Source organism: Nothobranchius furzeri, chromosome 14 (assembly GCF_043380555.1).
Source record: "Nothobranchius furzeri strain GRZ-AD chromosome 14, NfurGRZ-RIMD1, whole genome shotgun sequence".
NCBI classification, from domain to species: Eukaryota; Metazoa; Chordata; class Actinopteri; order Cyprinodontiformes; family Nothobranchiidae; genus Nothobranchius; species Nothobranchius furzeri.
The window spans coordinates 56,239,124-56,266,981 of NC_091754.1; the positions used below are offsets into that span (position 1 = coordinate 56,239,124).

At 44.9% G+C, this 27,858-nt stretch overlaps 1 protein-coding gene across 1 annotated transcript; it reads right to left on the reverse strand.

The window, feature by feature from the left end:
• Positions 1 to 3,328: 3,328 nt before the first annotated feature.
• On the reverse strand, positions 3,329 to 18,976 carry LOC107381018 (NLR family CARD domain-containing protein 3). Its single transcript, XM_054743179.2, has 12 exons — positions 18,422 to 18,976; positions 18,101 to 18,223; positions 17,200 to 17,229; positions 16,985 to 17,080; positions 14,864 to 14,968; positions 14,698 to 14,776; positions 14,349 to 14,571; positions 12,448 to 14,245; positions 12,168 to 12,353; positions 10,359 to 10,532; positions 4,775 to 4,821; positions 3,329 to 4,666 (listed from the first exon to the last, which is right to left on the reverse strand). The coding sequence occupies exons 1-12, from the start codon at positions 18,514 to 18,516 to the stop codon at positions 4,149 to 4,151; spliced, it is 3,474 nt and encodes a 1,157-aa protein (XP_054599154.2). The 5' UTR covers positions 18,517 to 18,976; the 3' UTR covers positions 3,329 to 4,148.
• Positions 18,977 to 27,858: the final 8,882 nt, after the last annotated feature.

A 27,858-nucleotide genomic window follows, 5' to 3' on the forward strand; every position in this document is an offset into this window, starting at 1 on the left:
TCTCCTGTACTCTGGGCCACACACACACACACACACACACACACACGGGACTGTCTCAGTTGTTATTTTCGTTAAGGAGTGTGCACGTACAGCATGCGCGCCTCGTGCACGAGCCTACTATTGAAGCTGCCGTTACGCTTTTGGCCTGAGGGGGCGATCGCGAGCATAAAAATTCAAAACTACATAAAGTCCCTTTAATAAGATACATTGTGGTAAATGGTGTATTGCTTGTATTTGTATAGTGCCTTCTCAGGGTTCTACAACTCCCCAAGGTGCTTTACAACACAATCAGTCATTCACCCATTCACAAGCTGGTGGGGAAAAGTGTCTTGCCCAAGGACACAACCTAATTTTCTAGTTAGAGCCAGGATAGAACCTGCAACCTTCCAGTTACTGAACAACCTACTTAACCTCTTGAGTGACGGTGGGAGGGTTAAGGAGTCTGAACTGTATCAGCTTTGTTCCGCAGGAACCGTTTACTGTGTCAGCGTCAGCGTGTGACAGCTTGTCAAGAGATGCGGTGGTTAGAGTTTTCCCCCGGTGGCCAGACCGCAGTTCTGCTCAAAAACTAACTGAATCACTCAGCAAGTTTCTGTTTTAATATTCCCACATTATCATTACCTGGCCAATCGGGACGTGCCATGTTAAGAGGTGTTAAAAAACAACCATCAGAACATCACGCCTTCTTTCGGATAGAAGGTTCTCTGATTTGTGGGTAAGAACATATCTATGTGCATGAAATTACATTAACTTTACCATCTCGTCTTGTGTATAAGTGTATGGCTAATAAGCTTGTCCAGTCACGTACGCTGGTTATCAGACAAATGGATCATTGCAGGACAATATTCATTTCAACCTTATTAGCTTAGGCACAGATTAATCAAAACATTTCATTTAACACATTGTTCATTTCATTTCATGATTAATTAACTCATATGAGCTGAAAATGTTCTTTTATTCAGAGGCAGGAGGAATCCTGTAGAAGCGATAAGGGGAAGCTCAAGGCCGTTCCTGTGTTCAGAGCTGCAGAGTCTTCTGGCTTGTTGGGAGATATAATTTAAAATCCACTTTAGAGGATGGAATAATGTCTGTAGATGACCGGTGGCATGCAGATCAATATGTAGGTGAAAACTAACCATTTCTGGACGTTACACCACAGAAATCAACGGTGTTCTCAAGCAGAAGAAGAGGGCTCCTGTCCTGTGACCCTGCTCTTGTCCTGCTACGATAGGTACCTCTGTACCATCCTTCAGCCCAGCAGCCTTTTTTAGCCACTGGTAGGACCTGTGGACATCAGCCACTTTGTTGATTTACTTGTGCCACATGTCATACTTAGCCTTAAGCCTATCGGGACGACATGCAATGACATTATCCATCCTTTCGAGGGCTCTCCAGCAGACTCGCAAGGACGGGTGGAGTAGAGCTCTCTTTCCTAAACACCCGTCCGACGAGACGGAGAACGCAGGCTTGTGATTGGTCAGGACACAGCTGTAGCCTCAAAAACATAAAGAAAGCCAAAGATATCTAGCGGCAGACCCGAAGAAGCTTGAAGAATACCTCGTGGAAAAACTATATGTTTTATTCACCCGTGACTGGAGGAGTGAAAAAATGCGCAGCAAGCATTTTATTCGTGGATGGAAATGACGGGAAACATGGGTTTAGAGATGGTGAGCGCATGAAGAGTTGGAGGAGAATAAGGGATACAATTGTCCGTGTTAAAAAGCAACTGAAAAACCAAAAGCACAATGTAAACACAATGGTAAATGCACTATGTTGGACCAGATACATGTACCCAGAACAGCTACGCCCTGTTTTCCTGTCCATGCTTTGCAACACTCCCCAGGAGACGGGGAACTCCGAAGGCAAAACATCTCTGTGCATGTCCCTCCCTCGTGGAGCTGACAGAGAAGTGCAAATTAGGCTTTATTCATCCATCATGGTTCCTATTATCTTCCACACTGGGTTTCAGCAATTCACCACGTGAATGTCAAATGGATGAGTGACTATTAGTAGAGCATAGTCATTTCAGATGGTTGTTTCAAAAATTGGTTGCAACCTGAAATTGTATGGATACCCCTGCTTAGGGACATATATTACGCCAATTTGCCTTCAAATGCAAAAAGCAAAGCTTTAAGATTTTGAGAACAATTTTTATTTGACCACATCTTAACCCTACAAGTGGGCACACTTTTGTTTCTTGAGTCAGAAATGCCGATCTAATTTTCATACCATTAAAGCTGGTGTCTGGAGTTTTCCCCTTTCAGGAATTATGCATGATTCTTCACAAATCCACAAAAGTGATTGTCTTATCATGTGCTGAGATATAATGTAGGAAATACATATATACATTTTTGCTAAGGCCGCCCCCGTCCCATAGAGCTCAATGCAATATGTACTGAGTGCTGGTCAGCACTAACCAACAGTGTTATGGGCTCGATACATGGGAGGCGACATCCTCCTGATAATCGCGGGTCTCCTCCTACCAAGCGAAAAGCGAAAAACGTGCGTGTGAAATTTAGCACTCGTGCATGTGTCGTGCACAGGCGACCCTGCAACGCGATCCCAGAAAGTTGAAATATTTTCAGCTTTTCATCTAGGACCAATCAACAGAGGTTTCATTCACTGACCAATGAGCGGATAGGATGCTCCGTACATCTCCGAGCAAACATGGAGGAGAAGTTGATGCTTGCTGTGCCGGATTTCCCAGAACTGTACTCAGGTCCAACTCTTTCAGACATGAAGGGTTTTTATTGAGAGCGGACACCAGAGAAGCACAGCCTTCATCTGTGATACGACACCCTGAGAGCCTATAGGAGTACAAAACAACACAGATATTCTGACAGAAGTACTTCAAACTATAATGTCTGGATGAATAAAGAGAAAGAAATCGGCCCTATGCCTTGTCAGATACAAAACCATATACATTTTAATGACACGCTTGACACATTCCCCAACCGCTTTGGGGTGGACCAGGCGCTGATGAATGAGCTTCTGGGAACATCCCGAGTCAAGGAAACCAGAAAGGGGTCTTTGACTCTGGTCCGTGCGGGTCTCGTCATTCTAGGCCCTCGGTGGATTTCGCTGGCGCATGTGTCCCGACGCCCTACACTTCCAGCAGTAGCGCTGTGTGGTCTGTGTCAGGGCTAATGGGGTTTGTATGGGATTAGATTTGTGCCAATAGGATCAAGAAAAAACACTTTGGAGATCAAACAAATTTTAAGACATTGAGAGAAAAAAAATTTGTTTCAAAAGAAAAAATTACCATCTGAGTCACTTTCTGCTACAGACATAATAAAAGTGAAGTGCTTAACAGTAACGTGAACAAAAGCAAGTTATGCAAACAGCTTTATTACACCTAAAGAAATAAACGAGACAGCAGTAATCATTGAGATTACATACACATGTATAAGTCATTAAGCATAATAATCTGATGCTCCTGAGAATGCGGACCAGAGTCACATTCATTGGCCTTTGAGATTTTCACTTTCCCTTTCCACACTGGACCACATCCAAAATGTATGGAATTAGATTTGTGCCAATAGGATCAAGAGAAAACACTTTGGAGATCAAACAAATTTTTAGACATTGAAAGAAAAAATTTCGTTTCAAAAGAAAAACTTACTGAGTCAGATTCTTAAAATTATCAAGAAAAACACTTTGACAGTCAAACAAAAATTAAGAAATTGACAGAACAAAAATATTGACTAAAGGAAAAAAAAAGTTTCTGATTGGATGAGTAAGCAATGTGCCGTGCGTTTACATTATGTATATCAGTGTGTCTAGTGCAGCTAGATTAAAGTCATATTACTTATTAAAGCATATTAATCATAACATTGTCATTTCGGACATTATATTATTGACTAACACTTTGTTTGATTAGCTTTATTAAAAATAGAGTTCTTTGATTTATTAAAAGGAAAGTCCTTTGTCTTAATTCTTCTCTTGAGCTGGAAAGAAGCAGTTTAGAAGCAAATGCATGACCTTGAGACAGTCTCATGCAGATTAGTCGTGTGTCAGAGGCATCTGTGTGGAGAGGGTAAATAACCTGGAAGAGGTCCTTCATCACGTTACACAGGGCTCTCTCTCTCGTATATTTTATTGAGTTTTATAGATTTTGGGTGTACACAACTGAGTATTTCTCTTGCAACTCAATGAAGACAAACGGAGGAAGCTGGTTTTAGCATGAATCCAGGATAAAGAGTTTCGGTGAATGTGGTGTTGAAGGTGTGGAGGTGGATCAGTGAGTCAGAGGAGACTTTGTAGAAGGACAGAATGCCAGCAGGACAGTCCACATAGACTGCTACTCTGTGAGAGACGGAGGAGATGATGGGTTCCTTTTTGTTGTTGTGCCAAACAGAGAAACTAGAATCAGAACACCTCAAACTCCACGAGTGATCGTTCTGCCCAAACATACAGCCGAGACTTTCTCTTTTCCTGTTGACTCCTCCGTAACTCACTGATACATCTACTCTTCCTTTCCACTCAACCTCCCAGTAACAACGACCAGTTAGGCCGGTTTTACACAACAGCTGAGGCTTTACATCGAATCTGTCTGGGTGATCAGTGTACGTCTGAAGTTCCTCCCCATGTGCCACCATCTGGTTGTTGTGAGACAGTTTGAGTTTTCTGCTTACGGTGTCCGCGTCGATCGTGAGTTGATGAGAATCTGGAGGAAAACAAACGACCCAGTTGTAATTCGTCACACTTTAATGATGATTCATGGATGAGTGACGGGGCAGTTTAAATGTGAGGATCTAACGAGAAACACACTTACACTTCCTCAGACCTGGTGTCAACCATCGTTGTCCAGCAGGCTCCACCCTGGAAGGAGGCGAGTGTGTGTCATTCTCTTTAAGCATGAAAACGCAGACATCACATTGTTCTCAAGACCTTTTCAGAAGGCAGTTAGAGTAGGCCTACTCAACACGTTGATCCCCACTGACCAGCCCAGATGTAGCGTACCAAATGGCCGAGTATTTCATCAAAATGACCAGAAGTCAAGAATTTGACTTGCAGGCACGAACTGTGCCACACGTCCTGACACATCATAACTGTCCTGGTCTCCAAACCTGGGAGTTTTCTTCAGCTGAATGAAGATAAGACTGAGATCCTCATCTGTGCCCCAGACAAGCTGGTTCCCAAAGTCAGAGAATCTCTTGGTCAGCTTGCTTCTCACACCAAACCTTCCGTCAGGAATCTTGGCGTGACCTTTGACCCAGCTCTCACCCTGGATTCTCGTTTCAGTTCTCTTGTTCGCTCTTCCTTCTTCCATCTCAGAAACATTGCTAAGCTGAGTTCCATTCTGTCTCGCTCTGAACTTGAGACAGTTCTCCACACCTTCATCCCCTCACGCTTAGACTACTGTAACTCTCTTTTCACGTGTCTGAGCAGAACCTCCCTGAACCGTCTACAGGTGGTTCAGAACGCCTGTGCTCTGGAACTCTCTCCCCCTGAGCCTGAGATCAGTGGACTCAGTGGTCTCCTTTAAGAAGCAGCTGAAGACTCACTTGTTCAAGCTGGCTTTTGTGTGACCTTCTTCACCACTCTCTCTTTATTCTGCTCTCCCCACCTTTTTCACCTTCCTCAGGATCCACTGATTTCCCTCTTTCCTGTTCACTCTCTCTCTTTCTTAACATTTTTTAATCACAATTGTGTATTTTTGCTAATTTTAAATATATTTTAAAACATTTTCTAAATGCTTTTTTATATTTTTACATTTTTTGTTTTTGTGAAACGCCTCGTGATTTTTATCTTGAGAGGCGCTATAGAAATGATACTTTCTTCTTCTTCTGTAAACATACTGCTCTAAGACCTGGTTGCCAAGAAGGGACGCCATAATAAACCCTCCTCCTGAATCCCTTTATCTCAGCTGAAACCAAGCTGGCAGAAGACGAGACCTTCACTCTCTGAATAAAGTTCATCTTCGCTGAATCATGAATGACTTTACGTGTTTATAGGTTGATATAATCAAATGTTTTTGAATGAACAAGATGTTTAAATTCAAAGTGTTTTAATAACGTGTACGTTAATCAATGATGGGCTAAAATGAATATTTTTCCTGCAATGATTCATTTCAGGTCTTAAATGACACCAGATTAATTTTTGTTGATTTAATAATTTAGGCCTATTCCACACGTAGCCGGGGTTGTTTAAAAACAAATATCCGCCCCTCCAAAAACTTGCATCCACACCACCGCGTTTAAAAAAAAAACTCTGTCCACACGTACCCGGATAAATACGTTGTTGAGGACATGCCAGACCTGTAGGCGGCAGTACTTACCCCGTTCTTAACCTCGTCCTTCGTCTGTGGTCTTCCGCAAGGAGCAGTAATTCTGCTTTCAAAAACAAACAAGCAAAAAGCGCTTGGACAATTGATAAAGCGAGCGCAGCTCTGAGGGCTTCCATGCTGTCGGCTAGTGTAAACACAGGTCGCACACGTGATGTCAGCATTTTTTTGTCGTGGAAAGTGACGTTGCGGACCTTAAAACTCCGGTTTTGTCCGTCCACACGCAGACACCCAAAACGGAGAAAACGCAGATCTTCACTTTGGCCGGAGTTTTTAAAAAGATCTGTTTTCGTGTGAAAAAACTCCGTTTTTGTGTGGATGACAGGCCAAAACTTAGAAAAATATCTACGTTTTGGCAGATCCCCGGCTACGTGTGGACAGGGCCCTAATCTCAATATATTCACACCTCGTAATAATAGCTGAATTAATGTTTTAACAAGAATGAACCCCTAATTATCTGAGTGAAGGTGTGATTCTCTGAGGTCTTTGGTAATGTTTTTTAAACTTGTCAAATCCTGACTTGTCTAAATTTATTTAAAAAAAAAGTTGATCAATACACAAATCACTTCCTGATTCATCAGTTCTCCAGCTGCCTCCTGGTTCAGCCGACCGTTGAGCAAGAATATGGTACATCCTGACTTTGACCTCAGGTAAAAACACTGCTCTGCAACGCTTGCAAGTGACATCAGACAAAAGCCACCCAACACCTCAGATGGGGAACGTCTAACGTGCGGACCGTGGTTGCATCTCAAGGCCGGATCAGAAATCTGAATTCAAAGGGAACTGCGACTCTTTGGGATCCCTGTAGCCACGACGTCCAGTAAATCACCACTCTGGCTGCCTTTCGTCCTGATAGGCAGCCATGATCAGTTCTTGGTGTGCTTAATCAGCTCTACTGAGGGAGAAACTGACTGACTGAAGAGAGAGAGGGGGTGGGGGTGGGGGTGGGGGGTGGGGGGTGGGGGTATCGTGTGTTTGTTTAAGTGTAGTTGTTGTTTTTGTTCTTTTGAGTTAAGGTAGGAGGGTTTTTTTTTTCCCGGAACTGCGCTCCTCTGGGCGGCTGCATGTTGGAGTAGCTCTGTTGACTATATGTAAGTTTTGCCTTTTCTTCTAATTTCTCCAGAAAAACTGTATTTTTTGGACACTTTACTTTTCTGTTTCTGGTGCTGTGAAGCTTGGAGGATTTTTACAGCTATTTTTTAGCTATTTTCACTTTTTGAGCATTTGTCACGATGCGTAACCATGGCAACAAGCTGGTTTACAATCGGGAGCAGCTGATTAACATTGGAAAGGCTGAAATAATACCTCAACTGAAGCCACAAATCCCAAATGAGCTAAAATGCAAGAAGCGTGGGTGCAGAGCGGGAGCAAAACGGAGACAGAGAAATAGGAAATTCAAACCAACTCTTCCATCGATCATAATGGGCAATGTGAGATCACTGGCCAACAAGATGGAGGAACTCCAAGCCCTTTCAAGGACTCAACCAGAGTTTCGGCAGTTTCGAAACCGCTGGAGGAGACGATGCAAAGGATTCTCCAGAGAATCAAGAAATTACGGACAACCCTGAGCATTCTCTTCACAAGACTGTCCGACAACGGAAGAGTGTCTTCAGTCAGAGGCTTCTTCAGTTTGGCTGCAACACTGACCGCTACTGGAGATCCTTCCTGCCAACAGCCACTGTAATATACAACAACTCTTTGATGACTTGATTATTATTATTATTCTGAGCTACTACAGCAATCAATTTCCCTCTGGGATTAATAAAGTATTTTTGAATTGAATTGAACTGAATTGAAATATGTAAATAGATTGTTTGAAATATTTTGTTGAGATGTACTTTATTGATTGTAAGATTTCAAGCTAATTGTTTCCCCTGCCCATGTCATAATGGTTGGTTCTAAGGTAGCTTGAAAAGGCCAGATGGATTTGGCGCTGGAGTTGGTCGGTTGATTGCTTGTTAAGGGGAATCCATGCCCCAATGTCATGGATTGTTTGCATTAAAAAAAAAAGATAAAAAGTCAGAGCTCTGCAACATCCTGGACTCTTGCTTTTTCTTCTGTGGACAAACAGCTGGTAACATCCTGAGTGAGTGACAAGGCAGAGGTTCTGTCTGAGCCCAAAACCTTACACATCCATTGTCTGTTATCTATACAACCAGCATTTCATTCATATTTTGTTATGTATACTCACTTAGTTTAGGAAAAATAGAATTAAATTCATTTTTATCAACTATATTCTTGACCCTGTCTGAATTAAGATGGTGTGTGTTTCCTGAATAGTCAAAGAACCGAGAGTTAGGGCTGCACGATATTAGGAAAACCTGCTATATTTGATAACAGTGATTAATATTGCGATGACGATATTACTTGCGATAAATACAAACTTAACTCAGGAACAGAAAGAATCAAAAACAAAGAAATAAAAAAAAATCATAAAAATGAGAAAAGCAAAAGATGTGAGGAAAGAGAAAAAGAAAATGAACAAGAAAAGGCAATCAGTGGATCCCAGGAAAAGCAGAATCAGCAGAAAGAGCAGAACTAAGCTAACTCAGGTGTTTGCTAACCATCAAAGTTATGGCATCTAACCTATGACAACCCGCCCATTTGGCCAAATGGGTGAAGAGCTTTATTTCATTTGTTAAAAAACATCATGCTTCCGTTTGATTGACAGAATGCATTATGTGTAGCAAACATTTGAGCTGACCATTCATTGTGATATTTATCTGTTCTTTGCGATATGCATATTGTGCATGCTGATATCGCGATAACGATATATTTACGATATATTGTGCAGCTTTACCTAGAGTAATCTAATTCTCACATTCAAAGATCAATCAGATTCGTGTTTAAATGGAATGTCACGTCTTATTGATCACTTAAATACTGTAGCTCAGAGGTAGGCAACCCTGGTCCTAGAGAGCAGCAGTCCTGCATGTTTTCCAGCTATGCATGAACTTGCAGCTTCTAATTGGCTGAACACACCTGATCCAGGTAATCAACCGCAGGAACAACAAAGATAGTTGGAAAACAAGCAGGACTGCGGCTCTCTGGGACCAGTGTTGCCTACCCCTGCTGTAGCTAATTCTCACCGCTACATTAATGGCGAGCCTTTTCAAATCATAACACTTCAAATTAGTTACATACTTTCAAAAGGGAGTGGATGTGTTCATTTGTGTGTTTCTTTCTTTCTTTGAGTTATTGAGTTAAGGACGCTCTAAACCCGACTTTATAACCAAAAAAGCTAAAATCCTAAAGACGATGGATCACCCGTGGTTTTATTCCCAACCAATGACACATTCTTGGCGAAGCAAATGTGGTTTTACAGTTTGAAACTTCCAGATCCTCTTCGGTTCTGAAGCTGTTTTTCCATCTCGAAAGGCTGTTAACCAGAGTGCTCTTTTATGCCACATTATACCCGTAAAAGCTAACGGCAGATTCTAGCTTTACATTGCGGAAGGCAAGCACAACGTGAATTTCGTGTGCATGCATTATACCGGCAAATTAAAACGGGAGCCTTGGTACCAAAGGTCTACTATAGTCGAAGGGTTTATTTTATTTGAACAATTAACCCCTTAGCATCCCAGCGTTCCGCCCATGGGACAAAACCCCATTGCGTTCATTAAACCTGGAAATTTAAGGAGTTAAACAGGGCTTCCAAGCTGACCAGCTAACGTAGCATAGCTAACGCTAAGCACGTGGAGATAACGCCGCTGAATCTACTTCAAGGTGTCTTTATCTACCGTCACAGCGAAGACTGTGAATCAACTCTAAATCCCTTCGGGGTACAGTTTGGCGAATCAAACCACAGAGTTTGAACCTCTAACATAAAACAACAGACATCATCACTCTTCTAAAGACTCCACGTTGGAACTTTCAACATTGACAAAGACGAGGAAGTGACACCATTGTCATTTCTTCTCGAATTATTTATGAAACATTAAAAATAAGTTTTCAGATCATCTAAAAAGGTGCCGAGAACAAACATGATAACACTTTCAGTTTCAAACAAATAATGTTGAATCAGTGTGTAAAAAAGAAATTCAATGTGTGGTAAAAGCAGGCCTCTCCATACTCAAGAATTTCCAGGCTCCAGTTTGGATCGTCTCGCCTAGAAGTCAATGATGCTCTCCTCCCTTCTCCTAGATGATTGTAACTCAGGTCCAGCTTTTTCAGACGTGTGAGGTTTTCGTCGAGAGCTAAGACCAGAGAACCACAGCCTTCATCTGTAATCTGACACCCTGAGAGCCTGTAGAAATACAAAATAACGACAAAACCACATCATACTTTGACGATCGAGTAAATGACAGAAACCATGCCAATGCCTTGTCAGGCACTAAATCAGGTATTCCATCATAGAATACCTGGTTTGAAATCTTTACTGACATGAAGCTTCAACAGAAACACCAGGGGCTTAGGTACATATGAAGCACCTTTTCCCATACTTGCCAGTGTTTGTCCTGAGGACGTTTATATTTCAGATCACCATTGCATTTCCTTTAGCTTGTTAGTTTCTGCGTCCCCACCTCCTTCTCGCCGTATGGTCAGTTCTCGTTTTCTTAATGAGAGCACAGCTAGCAATTTTTCTGCTGCTTTTGTTCCACCCTGTTCTTCTGATAACGACCCAGATTCCTTAACTTCTCAGTTTAACAAGCACTGCCATTCCATTCTGGACAACATCTGTCCTGTCAGAACCAGATCAGTTCCTGCAGTGAACCCTACTCCCTGGTTTAATGACAGCCTTCGCAGCCTGAAGCGCCAATGCAGAAAAATGGAGCGTTTTGTGGAATTGGGGCCCTGTGGGGGGTACTCCAGGAGTATGGGGTACCAGGCCCTCTGATACGGGCTGTTAGGTCCCTGTATGACCGGTGTCAGAGCTTGGTCTGCATTGCCGACAGTAAGTCGGGCTCATTCTCAGGCAGAGTTGGACTCCGCCAAGGCTGCCCATTGTCACCAATTCTGTTCATAACCTTTATGGACAGGATTTCTAGGTGCAGCCAAGGTGTGGAGGTCATCCGTTTTGGTGGCCTGAGGATCAGGTCTCTGCTTTTTGCAGATGATGCGGTCCTGTTGGCTTCATCAGAACGTGGTCTTCAGCTTTCGCTGGAGCGGTTCGCAGCCGAGTGTGAAGGAGCTGGGATGAGAATCAGCTCCTCTAAATCTGAGAACATGGTCTTGATTCAGAAAAGGGGAGAATGCCTTCTCCGGGTCAGGGATGAGGTCCCGCCCAAAGTGGAGGAGTTTAAGTATCTCGGGGTCTTGTTCACGAGTGAGGGAAAACTGGAGTGTGAGATCGATAGGCGGATTGGTGCTGCATCTGCATTGATGCAGGCATTGTACCGGTCTGTCGTGGTGAATAGAGCTGAGTCAGAAGGCGAAGCTCTCGATTTACCGGTCGATCTACGTTCCTACCCTCACCTATGGGCATGAGCTTTGGGTAGTGACCGAAAGAACGAGATCGCGGATACAAGCGGCCAAAATGAGTTTTCTTCTATGAGTGGCTGGGCTCTCCCTTAGAGCTAGGGTGAGAAGCTTGGCCATTCGGGAGTGGCTCGGAGTAGACCCGCTGCTCCTCCACATCGAAGAGGAGCCAGTTGAGGTGGCTCGGGCATCTGGTCAGGATGCCTCCTGGACGCCTCCGAGGTGAGATTTTCCAGGCACGTCCAACCGGGAGGAGACCTAAAGGTAGACCCAGGACACGGTGGAGGGACTATGTCTCTCACCTGACCAGGGAGCGCCTTGGGATTCTCCCGGAGGAGCTGGCCCAAGTGGCTGGGGAGAGGGAAGTCTGGGCCTCTCGCCTTAGGCTGCTGCCCCCGCGACCTGACTCCGGATAAGCGGATGAAAAATGGATGAATGGATAGAAAAACTAGTGGGGCCTGACCTGAGAGTTTCCAGCTCACAGTGTGCATTCTTCAAACCATCATTCAATCCAAGACACAGCTGCTTCACTCCTGAGTCTTCGACGTCATTGTTACTCAGGTCCAGCTCCGTCAGATTACAGAAGTGGGAACCGAGAACTAATGACAGAGCCTCACAGCTTTTCTCAGCCAGATTACAGCCGCTCAATCTGAAGGAAAAAAGAGAAAATGTCATTTCTTATATCGTTCAAAGAAAAGATATCTTATGAAATAGTGACTTTACCCAAATACCTGTGCACTTACATAGCTTTGTTTGACGCTTTGACCACTGGCAACAACTTTAGAAAAGCTTCCTCTGAATTTGAGTATTTCTTCAGGTCAAACACATCCAGGTCTTGGTCTGATGACAGTAAGATGAAGACCAGAGCTGACCACTGGGCAGGAGACAGGCTTTCTGCTGAGAGACTTCCTGAACTCAAAGACTGTTTGATCTCCTCCACTAGAGAAACATCATTCAGTTCATTCAGACAGTGGAACAGGTTGATGCTTTTCTCCGTGGACTGATTCTCACTGATCTTCTCCTTGATGTACTGGATTGTTTTCTGATTGGTCTGTGAGCTACTTCCTGTCTGTGTCAGCAGGCCTCGTAGGAGAGTCTGATTGGTCTGCAGTGAAAGGCCCAGGAGGAACCGGAGGAACAAGTCTCTGTGTCCATTTGGACTCTGCAAGGCCTTGTCCACAGCACTCTGGTAAAAGAGTATCTCTGCAGACTCACTTTTTCTTGTTTTAGACTCTTGGGAAGTGGTTTGCTGTTCTTCAAGGAGATTGACTCCAGACTTGCTGAAGGTCAGATGGACGTGAAGAGCTGCCAGAAACTCCTGAACACTCAGATGAACAAAGAAGAAGACCTTGTCCTGGTACAGTCCTCTCTCTTCTTTAAAGATCTGTGTGAACACTCCTGAGTGAACAGAGGCTGCTCTGACATCGATGCCACACTCTGTCAGGTCTGACTCATAGAAGATCAGGTTTCCTTTCTCCAGCTGATCAAAAGCCAGTTTTCCCAGAGACTCAATCATCTTCCTGCTCTCTGGACTCCAGGGTGGATCTGTCTCGGCTCCTCCATCATACTTGACCTTTTTCACTTTTATCTGAACCACCAGGAAGTGGATGTACATCTCAGTCAGGGTATTGGGCACCACTTCCTGCTGTCTAGTTTTCAACATGTCCTCCAGAACTGTAGCAGTGATCCAGCAGAAGACTGGAATTTGGTACATGATGTGGAGGCTTCGTGATGACTTGATGAGGGAGATGATCCTGCTGGCCTGCTCCTCATCTCTGAATCTCTTCCTGAAGTACTCCTCCTTCTGTGGGTCAGTGAACCCTCTGACCTCTGTCACCATGCCAACACACGCAGGAGGGATCTGATTGGCTGCTGCAGGTCTTGTGGTGATCCACAGGCGAGCAGAGGGAAGCAGGTTCCCCTTGATGAGGTTTATCAGCACAACATCCACTGAGGTGGACTTCCCAGGGTCAGTTAGGATCTGGGTGTTGTGGAAGTCCAGAGGAAGTCGACACTCATCCAGACCAATCAAAATGAACACAACCTGGAACTCTTCAAAGCTCCAGATTTCTTTGGTTTCAGTAAAGAAGTGATGAACAAGTTCCACCAAGCTGAACGTCTTCTCCTTCAGCAGATTCAGCTCTCTGAAGGTGAACGGCAACATGAAGTGGATGTTCTGGTTGGCTTTGTCTTCAGCCCAGTCTAGAACGACTTTCTGTGTCAAGAGCTTTTTCCCGATGCCAGCCACTCCCTTTGTCATCACTGTTCTGATTGGTTCGTGTCTTCCAGGTGGGAGTTTAAAGATGTCTTCTTGTCTGATTGTTGTTTCTGGTCTGGCTGCTTTCCTGGATGCTGTTTCAATCTGTCTGACCTCATGTTCATCACTGACCGCTCCAGTCCCTCCCTCTGTGATGTAGAGCTCCGTGTAGATCTGGTTCAGAAGGGCTGGGTTTCCTGCTTTAGCGATCCCCTCAAACACATACTCAAACTTTTGCTTCAGACGAGATTTAACTTCACGCTGGCAGACTGCAGCAAGAGTTTCTGACACAACAAACATCAGAAGTTCATGAGTACTTTGAATGCACCATGTCATCACTGAAAAGCTGCCGTTGTTCAGGCAGTTTAAGTTTTTGAGAAATCTTACTTTTTTGCAGACGATCTGCCAGTTTATCCTGCCCGATTTCCCTCAGAAAACGCACTGTGATGTTTACCAATGCCTCCCTGTTGCTCCTCTGGTCTTTGTTCTCACACATCCGCTCATCGCCTACCTTGCCACTACCTGCGCATTCTGCGACATCTGCACTCAGAACCATCTTTATCGTCTGCAGTTCATTCTTCACAAAAGTGCCAAATTTCTCCTCCAGTTCCTGAAACATAATAGAACCTTAGACTGAAATCATGAAGCCAAATGTCAAATCCATGTCCTGGGCTACATATCACTGCAGGACAATGATTTTGACCAGAAGTAAAAGTCGTTTGGTACATCTACGGACCACGAATATGGAGTCCAGCTCTGTTTGATGCTGCTGGGTAGACTGGCAACTGGAAACCTCTGAGCTCTGTTGGCTTGAACTGTAGAGACATCATTTTGATTTTAAGTAAATAAAACACCTCACCAGCCATTTTGCTTTTGTCTGGTCATGATTTTAAAAACGCGACCTTTCAGAGATGCAGTCACGTTTTTCTTTGGAAGGTTTTGGATTTTCTTGAAGGCATTTCCACTGTGATGGAATCCAACTGGTTTCATGTTTCTCCAGCTTCACCCTGATCAAAACAAATGTTATTATTTGTACCACTTAACACGGTAAGAGTTTTATCTTGACATGAAATTGGGCAAAGCTGTAGTTCAAGGGAAAATTGTACTATTTTCACAGCAAAACCTTGTTTATTGTTATTGTCAATCGCAGCACATTTTCATTTCTGTTATTTCTTTTGTCTTTCATTTCCCTTTTACAAGATTTTCCACTTCGCACAAACTTCCTTTTTTTTTTTGCAAAGCAATAATATTTATATGCAGATAATGATTAAAACCCCAGCCAGCAAGCCTAAGTGGGCCCCATATATGGGCAAACAGGAATTGTCTGTAGTTTTCATGGTGGCCCCACAGGGGTTTGCCCACATAGATTTTAACGGGTTTTCAGAGGGCCCCAGACGGTTTGACACAAACGTGGGATTGTTGAAATCTATATGGGCAAACCCCGTGGGGTCACCATGGAAACCGCAGACAAACCCTGTTGGCAAACCTACAGTCTGCCTATATATATCCATACGGGCCACAACTATGCACGCTGGCTGGGGTATTTATTAAAAATGGTTCTCCATCATGCCGAGACTATTCATTTTACATAATTCATGTTCATGAGGGTGACTTCTACTATGCAGCTGAAGACACAAGACACCTATACCACTGTAAAAGATAATCCAACAGAGCGGGGGGGGGGGGGGGGGGGTTTACCATTTTGAGAATGAAAAGGTAAGGCTTGGTTTATGCTTGACGCATTTACTTTCCGCTTGGTGATGCGGCTCGTGGATGGAACGCGCTTCACAACTTGCAGCGTTTATGGTTCATGCGGCTTGTCTCTGCGGAGAGCCAATATTCTCCCAAACTGTAGGGGGCAGCATGGAGCTCTACGGCATGCATCCAACACTACACCATAGTAGAAGTAAAAATTTCTGTTTACAACATGGCATTCCAGCATTTTTAACAGCGTCCTCGTCTTTTCCGACAGTGCGAGCTATTTCTCTCCAAGAATTATTAACAACATGTTGATCACAGTGATCTTTGAGAGCTGAATCATACAAATGTCTGTATTTACGAACCTCTGCCGTACTAGTTCTTGCCAGACCGCCATGTTTTTCCGCGTCCGACCGTCCGCGTGGTTAGAAAATTTCCTAGGTGCGGAAAGTTTTGGCCGTGCGGAGGCGCAGGGTTGTTAAAATGACGCAACTTTGCCGCGCCGAGCCGTGCGGACCTCGCGGACGTGTCAAGTATAAACCAAGCTTAAGACAGTCCCCTCTCTCTCCTGCTTACTGAGTTAAAGCAGCTGGTGCTTAAGTCGACTGTTTAACCCGATGGTTTGGTTTGTGCTGGTGTCTCGTATCAGATCATTATTTATTAGTGATGTTTTCAAAGAGTCTATGAACTAGGGCCCGACCGATATATCGGCCGGCCGATATTATCGGCCGGCCGATATTATCGGCCGATATAGGGGTCATTAACTCTATCGGCCATCGGCCAAAAAGACGGCTGAATGAAGGGTTTAATCTTAAGAACATTTGTATTTATTTTTTTGTGAGGGAGATTTATCGGCTATCGGCCTTTGTTAAAAGTTTTATATCGGTATCGGTATCGGCCCCCAAAAAAAGCATATCGGTCGGGCCCTACTATGAACTAATCACTGGTTAAGCATGAACAGTTGGTTGTTTTCTTTTAAAATGGATGTAGCGATCAGATGATCTGTGGCTTGTGTGGGATGTGCGGCTGGATTCAGGATCAGCCTCAAAATCACGTTTTTCTAAGACTGATGTATTCTCAGATCTGTAAAGGAAATATCTCATTTTTGTCTTCAACTAGACAAGCTTTGTTGTTAAAAGAACATAATCAAAAATCCATTGAGGCTCATGAGAAAATGAATGTATATTTAAGTTTTAAACTTGTATTTTTCTCTACAACAAATTAAACTTGTGTATTGCTGATGCAGGCGATGCCCATAACTTAAATTCATCGCAAATGAAAGAGGTATGACAATGTAAGATCCAAAAGAAAACCGTATTGTTTACCTCTTTTGTTTCTTAAAGTGAATGTAGCGATCAGATGATCTGTGACTTGCTTGGGACGCTTGGCTGGGTTCAGGATCTGCAGATCTGCCATAGAACCTTAAGCAGAATACACCTTGTTTAGGCTCCACCCAGTCGCATTGCATTAGCATTTTAGTGTTTCATTAATTAAATCTTTTCATACATGATAGTTAAATAATATTCAGTTATATTATCACCTCTTTGCAGACAGTGTTCTGGGATCATCCCTGTGAGAGAAGAAAATGCATGTGTCAGTTGTTACGGTCCACGTTTAAACATCATTCCATAATTATGGAACAGGAAAACAATTAACCAAGGAATTTTTATTTATTAAGCAGTTAGAAATGCTGCTACACTAAAAAGTTTATCTATAGTAAATCATCTGTTTTCAGGACACAATGACTACAACAGACTGAGTGGGACTCGATCCTGCAAACGTCTGGTTACGAGATGGGCACTTGCCTCCTCTGCCATAATTTCAGCATTTTTGGCCTAAATTTGCTTGAGGGAGCTGAGGGAGCTGATGGAGGCTACAAAATCACAGACCGATGGTGACCTGGTTTTGTTGCTACTGGACTTGTGAGTAATAATATTTCTGTCCAATAATGTGAATTGTTTAACTTTGTGGCTTATTTAGCATCAGTTGGTACATGCTAGCTTTAGCTCATTGTTAGCGCTGCAGCAGGGTTACTTTAGGGAGGCTCTGCTCCTCCGGTGTCAACAGATGAGAAGGAATTCTATGCTAATTTTCCTTATTGTGATGTCACAATAAGGAAACTTTTGAAACAGCTCATAGAAGAAAATATTGCTAAAATCTTAACACTGCCTGAAAACGGATGGACAGATTTATTCACATTTGAAGTGTTTATAGTCAGCACAAAAGGGTAAAAAAAACAAGATCAGCAAAAGCTTTTCCTTTAAACTCGGAATGGTTTTACAACTGCCTCTCTTCCCTCTAAGAGGTGATTTTATGGCAAGTCTGAAGCAGATCTGACAGACGACAAACACGTAACCTCTGTCTTCCCATCTTTGCAAAGGTTTCATGACAAACCCTTGTTAAATATTGTTCATCAAACATTATTTTCCACTCGAACGTACCTTTCTGAAGTCGTACGTCTTTGTTTAAAATCAATGTAGCGATCAGATGACCAACAACTCTTAAAGGACACGCAGCTTGGTTCAAGTTGCTCTTCAGCAGCAGATCCAGAATAAACGAGGCTCCTGCAGATTGTTTTTGACGAAAAATAAAATTCACTTTACTCTTCAGCGTGAAACTATCAAATGATCTCAGACCTAAATACATTACTATTATACACAAAGACATAACAGTTGAGCGTAGTCGTTATTTACATAGCCCCTTCTGGAGTTCCACAACCCCCCAAGGCGCTTTAAAACACACCATTCACACACACGGATTACCTGTTTGTAGCAGAAAGATGTTCAAACCTGTCTGTCTGTCCAGGCTTCCAGAAGCCATCAGGAACATCCTCTTCCCTGTTCTCACAATGATCCATGGTGCTGAGCTCACAACATCATCTACCACACACGTTCTAGATTCTTCTGCAGAGGGAAAACACTATGAAAGTGCTGTGAAAAATAATTTCTCCAGTTACTGTCTTCTCCTTTTTGGTCATGCAGTGACTGATAACTTTGCTGTAGGTGTGTCTATGAGTCTGTCTTAAAGGGACTTTACGGAGTTTAGAATTTTTATGCTCGAGATTGCCCCCTCAGGCCAAAAGTGTAACGGCAGCTTCAATAGTAGGCTTGTGCACGAGGCGTGCATGCTGTACGTGCACACTCCTTAATGAAAATAACAGCTGAGACAGTCCCTTGTGTGTGTGTGTGTGTGTGTGTGTGTGTGTGTGTGTGTGTGTGTGTGTGTGTGTGTGTGTGTGTGTGTGTGTGTGTGTGTGTGTGTGTGTGTGTGTGTGTGTGGTGTGTGTGTGTGTGTGTCTGGCCCGGAGGACAGAGAACAGGAGAACGTGCAGCTAATTAATTAAATAATTTGGTTCTGTACCTTTCTCTTCAGCACAGCCGACAAAGGTTTATGATGGGTCAGTCCTCCTGCATGCTCAGATCATTCCCTTCCCTTGCTTGAAAAATTGTTCCAAAATGAAAGTTGAACCCACATCTTTTTTATCTGTGAATTCAATGCCGTTCGGCGGGTCTCAAATAAAAATTTGGGCATCTTACTGTAAAAAAATATACCATTAATGTAAAAATTGAAGAATCACAACAGATATGTTTCAATTTCTTTTTCACTTCAAATTTGGCATTTTTGTTTTCATTTAGATTTTTCAAAGTATACATCTTTGGATCAAAAACTATGTAGTAATTAGATAAGAAAACATTTCCATACTTCTGAATGTAATTTTGTTTTTCATATTTTATTCTGAGGTAAAACATTTGCAACAGCTGGACTGAGGCGGCTGATAAGAATGTTTAGTTTCGAGATTATCCTGCATATCAGGAAGGATGTTGTCATGGGTGATTCTGCAGGTTGAGTGCTTTGCAGTCTTGTTTCTGGTTTTATTGTATTTTTGGTACTTCCTGTTTTATTTTGTGCATTCACTTCCTGTCTCATTACAGGCAGCTTCACGACATGAGGCTCCTCACTAATCTGCCTCATGTCTTGCACCTGGGTCCTGGCTTCTCCATTTAAGCGTCTTTGCAACAGTTTCCTTTGCCAGTTTGTCTTCTTCAGTTGAGTACTGTGAACCTGCTCTCAGTAACACTTTGTGAAAGTGTATTTAGTTAGTTTTGGACTTGTTCAGTTGTGCTGTACTGCCAGGAATCCCTTCTGCTGATTAAAACTGTGTGAGCTCTGCATTTGAGTCCTCTTTGTGCTGTGATAGTACAAACTGGCCAAAAATGGACTCAGCAAGCTCTGACTCAGTTTTGGGGGCCCTGGGGGCTCAGGGGAAGAGGCTCCTCCAACAGGAACAACAGATGAGTCTACTGCACCAGGAGATGGGGCAACTCAATGCTCGACATGATCAGTTTGCTACCTCTGTCAGTGATCAACTCAGTTACCTGGTGGAGAAGGTGCAGCAGCTCCAGACCTCTTCAACCCAGCCTCCAGAGAAGAACCACATGCCGCAGCCCCAGAGTAACGAGGTGGAGGTGACTCCTGGAATATTCTCTGCATCCCCTGGCCTATCTGTTCATCTTGCTCGTCCTGAGAGGTTTTCTGGGGACTCTGGTGATTGTCAAGCATTTTTGACACAGTGTAGCCTCCACTTTGAACTGCAGACCTTCTCTTTCCCCACGGAGAGAGCCAAGATTGCTTTTCTCATCTCCCACCTTTCGGGCAGGGCCGAGGCTTGGGCCACGAGCGAGTGGGAGCGCGACGCGGACATTTGTAAGTCATTTGATCTTTGTACTAAGCGTTTCACTCAAATTTTTCAGCACACCAGGCCTGGGAGGGAGGCTGCCAGAGCTCTATGTCAGCTGCAGCAGAAGAGGAGACGTGTCGCTGATTATGCTATTGAATTTCGTACTTTGGCTGCTGCATGTGACTGGAATCAATCAGCACCTTTTGATGCCTTTTTGAGTGGTCTTTCCAGTGAACTCAAGGATCTGTTAGCCCCTCTGGATCTGCCGGAGGATTTGGACTCTCTCATCGCTCTGGCGATCAAGATTGACAAGAGGCTCACAGACCGACAACGAGAGAGAGGTTTCGACTTCCCTTCTCCTCCGGACCGGTGGAGGCGGGGCGCTGCTAATGGTGGCTCCAGTTGGCGTGCGTCAGCCCCTGACTCTTCTCTCAACGTGTCCTCAGCTTCACCAGCTTCATCAGAGGAGCCCATGGTGACTGGCAGAGCCCACCTTCCACCTGAGGAACGTCAACGCCGCTTTCGGGAGGGTCTCTGCCTGTATTGTGGCCAGCCGGGTCACCAAGTCAGCGACTGTCCAGTAAACAAGAAGGGACCTCTAAGGAGGTTTTCGTTGGTGAGTTGCACCTCCTTTTCTAATGACATCCAACGTGCAAGCCCCACTGTCCAGCTCTCCACTCCTGAAAAGACTGTTGAGCTGGTGGTGCTCATTGACTCTGGTGCAGATGTTAACTTGATGGATGCTCAATTTGCAAGACAATTGAACTTAGAGTTTTTGCCTCTTGAAAGGCCCCTGCAGGCTGTCGCCTTGAATGGACATCCGTTGTGCTCTGTGTCTAGTCGAACCCCACCTGTTAAAGTGACTTTCGCTGATAACCATTCTGAAATGATTACGTTTTTCCTGTCTGATTTTCCTCGACACCCGGTCATTTTGGGTCATCCCTGGCTTGTTCGGCATAACCCTAACGTAGATTGGTCCTCTGGTTCAATTTTATCTTGGAACTGCGATTGTTTACAGTCTACTCCTGGTAGTACCCCTCCTTCTCAGGTTGTAGGGGTTCTACCAGGCTGTGATTCTGATTTCCCTGATCTGTCTCGGGTTCCCTCTTGTTACCATGACCTTAAGGAGGTTTTTAGCAAGTCATGGGCTGCCTCTTTGCCCCCGCATCGTCCGTATGACTGTGCCATTGACTTGCTACCGGGCATCACGCCCCCTAAGGGTCGCCTGTACCCGTTGTCCTTACCTGAAAGGCAGGTCATGAGGGATTACATTGACACAGCGCTCCGGGCAGGCATAATCCGTGAATCTTCGTCCCCTGCTGGGGCAGGTTTTTTCTTTGTGACCAAGAAGGACAACACTTTACGTCCGTGTATCGATTACCGGGGTCTCAATGACATCACCATCAAGAACAGGTACCCCCTCCCTCTGGTCTCCTCGGCTTTTGAACTCTTACAAGGTGCTACAGTTTTTACTAAGTTGGATTTGAGGAATGCTTATCACCTTGTGAGAGTGAGGGAGGGGGATGAATGGAAGACTGCCTTTAATACGCCCAGTGGGCATTATGAGTACCTAGTGATGCCTTTTGGTCTCTCTAATGCTCCCGCGGTTTTTCAGGCTCTGATTAATGATGTACTTCGGGACATGCTCAATGATTTTGTTTTTGTGTACCTAGATGATATCCTGATTTTCTCCCCTGATATGCAGTCCCATATCCAGCATGTGCGGAGGGTTCTTCAACGCCTCCTCCAACACCAGCTCTATGTGAAGGCAGAGAAGTGTGCCTTCCACGAGTCTTCTGTTCATTTTCTTGGGCTTGTTGTGAGGCAGGGGGAGATCCAGATGGATCTGACAAAGGTGGAGGCGGTCAAGAACTGGCCGGTCCCTACCTCGAGGAGAGAGGTGCAGAGGTTTTTAGGTTTCGCAAACTTTTACCGGCGGTTTATTAGGGGTTTCAGTAGCATTGCCGCCCCTTTGCACGCTCTGACCTCCCCAAAAGTCAGGTTTCAGTGGTCCTCTCAGGCAGACAAGGCTTTTCTGAGTCTTAAGGACAGTTTCACTTCTGCTCCGATTCTGGTAATGCCAGATGCCCGGTTCCAGTTCATTGTTGAGGTGGATGCCTCCGAGGGGGGAGTGGGGGCTGTTCTCTCTCAGCGCTCCGAGGTGGATCACCGCGTTCATCCCTGTGCATTCCTGTCACGCAAGCTGTCTGCCGCTGAGAGGAACTACGACATTGGGGATCGTGAGCTATTGGCCATTAAAGTGGCCTTGGAGGAGTGGCGCCACTGGCTCGAGGGGTCCAAGCTGCCATTCATTGTGTGGACCGACCACAAAAATTTAGAGTACCTGAGACGGGCCAAGAGGTTGAATCCTCGTCAAGCCAGGTGGGCCTTGTTTTTTACACGTTTTAACTTCACTGTGTCTTATCGACCCGGTTCGAAGAATGTGAAGCCTGATGCTATGTCCCGCCTGCCTAACACAGTTTCCTCTGTTCCTGAGGTCCCAGCACCAGTCCTCCCCTTGTCTTGTGTGGTTGAAGCAGTGACCTGGTCTGTGGAGAAGCAGGTAAAGCAGGCAGCTGCTTCGGTTCAGGCCCCTGATGGTTGTCCTGCAAACCGGCTTTTTGTTCCCCCTACCCAGAGGTCTCAGGTTATTCACTGGGCCCATGCTTCCCGTTTTTCGTGCCATCCGGGGGTCAAGAGAACAATGTTTGTAATTCAGCAACGGTTCTGGTGGCCATCTATGAGACATGATGTTGCTGAGTATGTGGCAGCCTGTCCAGTATGTGCTCGACACAAGACCTCCCACACACGTCCTTCTGGCCTACTTCTCCCTCTCCCCGTTCCCACTCGGCCCTGGTCACACATCTCTCTGGATTTTGTTTCCGGGCTACCTGTTTCTGAAGGTAATACCACTATTCTCACTGTAGTCGACAGGTTTTCTAAGATGGTGCACTTCATTCCCCTTTCTAAGTTACCCACGGCCAAGATGACCGCAGAGGTATTGTTGTCTCAAGTTTTTAGGATCCATGGTTTCCCGGTTGACATTGTTTCGGACCGTGGCCCTCAATTCATTTCCCGTTTTTGGAAGGCCTTTTGTTCCCTGTTGGGGTCTTCTGTCAGTCTCTCTTCAGGTTACCATCCCCAGAGTAACGGGCAGGCTGAGAGGCTAAATCAGGAGCTGGGAACCGGTCTACGCATTCTTGCCGCTGAGTGCCCCTCGACGTGGTGTAAGCACCTAGTGTGGGTGGAGTTTGCCCACAACACCTTGCCAACCGCTTCTACAGGTCTTTCCCCATTTCACTGTGTGTATGGTTATCAACCGCCTCCGTTTCCTGCTCTAGAAGGGGAGGTCAGCGTCCCGTCTGCCCATGCCCTTGTTCGGCGTTGTCGTAGGACCTGGGTTAGGGCGCGTCGCACCCTCCTGAGACAATCTACGACCTACAAGTTGGCTGCTGATCGTCTCAGGGTCCCTGCTCCGGCTTACAGGGTGGGACAGAGGGTGTGGCTGTCTACTCGGGACCTTGCCCTCCGTACGGACTTTCGTAAGTTGTCCCCGAGATTTATTGGGCCATTTCCTGTGTCAAAGGTCGTTAACCCTGTGGCTGTTAAACTCAAGCTCCCCAGGTCCATGAAGTGCCACCCGACGTTTCATGTTAGCCGGGTTAAGCCGGCCAGGGAGAGTGCGCTGGTTCCTGCCTCCCGGCCCCCTCCCCCCCCCCCGGATGGTTGCGGGGGGCCCGGTCTATTCTGTGCGGCGGCTGTTGGCTGTGCGGCATCGGGGTCGTCAGTTCCTCGTTGACTGGGAGGGTTACGGCCCTGAGGAGAGGTCTTGGGTTCCGGCGAGTGATGTTTTGGATCCCTCCCTGATTCGGGACTTTTATGATCGGCACCCGGATGTTCCCGGCCTGTCGGGAGCCGTGCGTGGGGCGGGGGGTGATGTCATGGGTGATTCTGCAGGTTGAGTGCTTTGCAGTCTTGTTTCTGGTTTTATTGTATTTTTGGTACTTCCTGTTTTATTTTGTGCATTCACTTCCTGTCTCATTACAGGCAGCTTCACGACATGAGGCTCCTCACTAATCTGCCTCATGTCTTGCACCTGGGTCCTGGCTTCTCCATTTAACCGTCTTTGCAACAGTTTCCTTTGCCAGTTTGTCTTCTTCAGTTGAGTACTGTGAACCTGCTCTCAGTAACACTTTGTGAAAGTGTATTTTGTTAGTTTTGGACTTGTTCAGTTGTGCTGTACTGCCAGGAATCCCTTCTGCTGATTAAAACTGTGTGAGCTCTGCATTTGAGTCCTCTTTGTGCTGTGATAGTTGTGACCTTTCAGTTTCCCCTTTAGTCACCAACATGTTTTATGGATAGAGCAGAACTTTGAAAACTACTTTTATTTTTGTATTTAATGTCCTGTAAAATGCAACTGATGCTACTTTCTAACAGAATAATCTTATTTTTAAATACATTTTTATGTAATAACGTTTTCACTCTTACAACTAAATTAGCTACAAATTTCTTAAGATCAAAGCTGCTTTCATATCAGATATGTTGTAAATTTATAACCAGAACTTTGGTTATATTGGTAAAAATGTTATAAACTTGATAAACATTGTTAAAACCTTGCTTTAAAAAAAACATAGAGGTAAATATCATAATGTCTATGCGATTAGTCGTTGAATTAAATGGATTTTTTTAACATGTAAATTAATAAAAATAATCACATATTTGAAGAGAAAGTAGGACAAAAGACTTGTCAAGCCAGATGATTTTTGGTCATATTTAAAAATTGGCTTCCTGCTTACATGGTGTATTACGGTAAAAGAGTAGCATCAGTGTCCCTGCAGGTCAACTTTTCTTTTTTAATTTAACTTAATCATAAATGGGACCAGCTAAGATAAATGTGGTTTTCGTCCTGGCCGTGGAACTTTGCACCAGCTCTGTACCCTTAGGAGGGTCCAGGAAGGTGCGTGGGAGTTCGCCCAACTAATCTACGTGTTTTGTGGATTTGGAGAAGGCGTTCGACCGCATCTCTCGGGGGGCCCTGTGGAGGGTCATCTGGGATTATGGGGTACCAGGCCCTCTGATACAGGCTGTTAGGTCCCTGTATGACCGGTGTCAGAGCTTGGTCCACATTGCCGGCAGTAAGTGGAGCTTGATTCCGGTTAGAGTTGGACTACGCCAAGGCTTCCCTTTGACACCGATTTTGTTCACAACTTTTATGGACAGGTTATCTAGGTGCAGCCAAGTTGTAGAGGGGATTTGTTATGGTGGCCTGAGGATCAGTGCTCTGCTTTTTGCAGATGATGTGGTCCTGTTGGCTTCATCAAAACGTGTTCAGCTTTCGCTGGAGCGGTTCGTAGCCAAGTGTGAAACAGCTGGGATGAGAATCAGCTCCTCTAAATTTGAGACCATGGTCTTGAGTCGGAAAAGGGTAGAATGCCTTCTCCGAGTCATTGATGAAGTCCTGGCTCAAGTAGAGGAGTTGAAGTATCTTGGGGGCTGGAGAATGAGGTCGACAGGTGGATTGGTGCTGCGTCTGCAGCTATGCGGGCGCTGTACAGATCTGCTGTGAAGAGAGAGCTGAAGGAACGCTCTTGATTTACCAGTCGATCTACGTTCCTAACCTCACCTATGGTCATGAGCTTTGGGTAGTGACCGAAAGACTGAAATCGTGGCTACCAACGGCCAAAATGAGTTTTCTCCACAGAGTGGTTGGGCTCTCCCATAGAGATAGGGTGAAAAGCTCGGTCATCCGAGACGAGCTCGGAGTAGACCCGCTGCTCCTCCACATCAAGAGGAGCCAGTTGAGGTGGCTCGGGCATCTGGTCAGGATGCCTCCTGGACGCCTCCCTGATGAGATTTTCCAGGCACGTTCAACTGGGAGGAGACCCAAGGGATGACCCAGGACACACTGGACGGACTATGTCTCTCAACTGGCCAGGGAATGCCTTGAGATTCCCCGGAGGAGCTGGCCCAAGTGGCTGGGGAGAGAGAAGTCTGGGCCTCTCAGCTTAGGCTGCTAAACCCGCCACCCCAACCGGATAAGCAGCTGAAAATGGATGGATGAGATCACAAACCCTCATAGACTTTTTTAAACGCAGACTTTTTCCAATTTCATTGAATGCAGCATGACGTAAACAAACACCGACCCCAGAGGCGCCAAAGTGGTTGCTGCTAGGATGCAGGATGAAGCGATAAAGGCAAGCAACGATTACTGCGTGTTTAAAAAAGACCAACAGTGTAAGTAGGCGGGACCGATCTGTCTGTTTATGCGTGTTGGTTCTAGATTCAGTACGTTGTTGTCAGTGTTGGGACTCGTTAAAAGCGCCAAAGCCTCATTGCTGACTTTAACAAGTCTCATCTACAAATATGATCCCTCATGAAGTTACTACTTTACACCAGAAGATAGTGGAGATGTGGAACCTTCAGGCTGAGCCAAGTTTGGGAGTTTTTAGAGTTTGAAAATCGCCTCCCGCCGAGAGGCTCCCAGTCGGGGAGAGGAGGAGATGTGCAGCATGAAGAGCGCAAATATTAGATTAAACGTATAATTGCCAGCAGGTCTGGTCTTTGTTGACTGATCACTTTGTCTGGTCATGACTGACTCTGATTATGAAGCAGAATATTGACTCTGATGAAGAAATTCACTCATCCAGCCGGGAAGATGGACGCTGCTGCAGCATCAGACAGCTGGTGCTGCACGAGAGGTGTGTGGAGTTTACAAGCTCCAAACGTTGGGTTTGATGTTGGTTTAACCTTCTCTGGGACGTGATGATGTAGAAATGATGGTAAAACACCGCTAATGTGACAGACGTAGCAACAATGTAAAAAAAGCCGTAAAAAGAGGCAGATGCCGATGCGTTAAATATGGAAGTCAAGTGTGCCACATAATCACAAAAAAGGTCAAATATAAAACTTAAAAAGAGATTTATACATTTATATATAAATTAAAACTTTCCAAATATTATGAAAATTTCTAAATTAACAATACGAAGGAACCTCTGTTGGTCAGGCTGAAAAGTTTGGGAACCACTGCTCTAAGTGATAAAGTTGGGCATCGATCATCGATTGGAACCGGTTCAAACTGTTAGTTTTTCCCCGGAATCGTTCAGTTTTTTATTTCAATTCCTAGTTTCGATTCCTAGAATGCTGACAGAAGAGGAATCTGCGGCCGATCTCTGTGACAAATTAACGTGGTCTGCAAATACTGATCAACGCTTTTCAGAGCTGATCACACCAGCTGTCTGTGTGCAGCACGAGTCGCCCCTCCCCCCACCCAAATATAAACAAACGCGTCTGCCGAACTTTTACTCCGTAATGTAAACTTTAACTCCGGCAGCGTAGAGGAAACATGTTAAATACGTCAACACGGTGGATTTAATAGAAGCTTAAAGAACAAACCCTGGGCGGTGTGAGGTGAGTTTGCCTCACTGCAGAAATAAAAACACACACGGAGCATCAGCAGTCAGACGCAGCCGCTCACCAACACTCGTGTGTGTGTTTCCTTTTTGAACTATTTCTGTTGAGTTT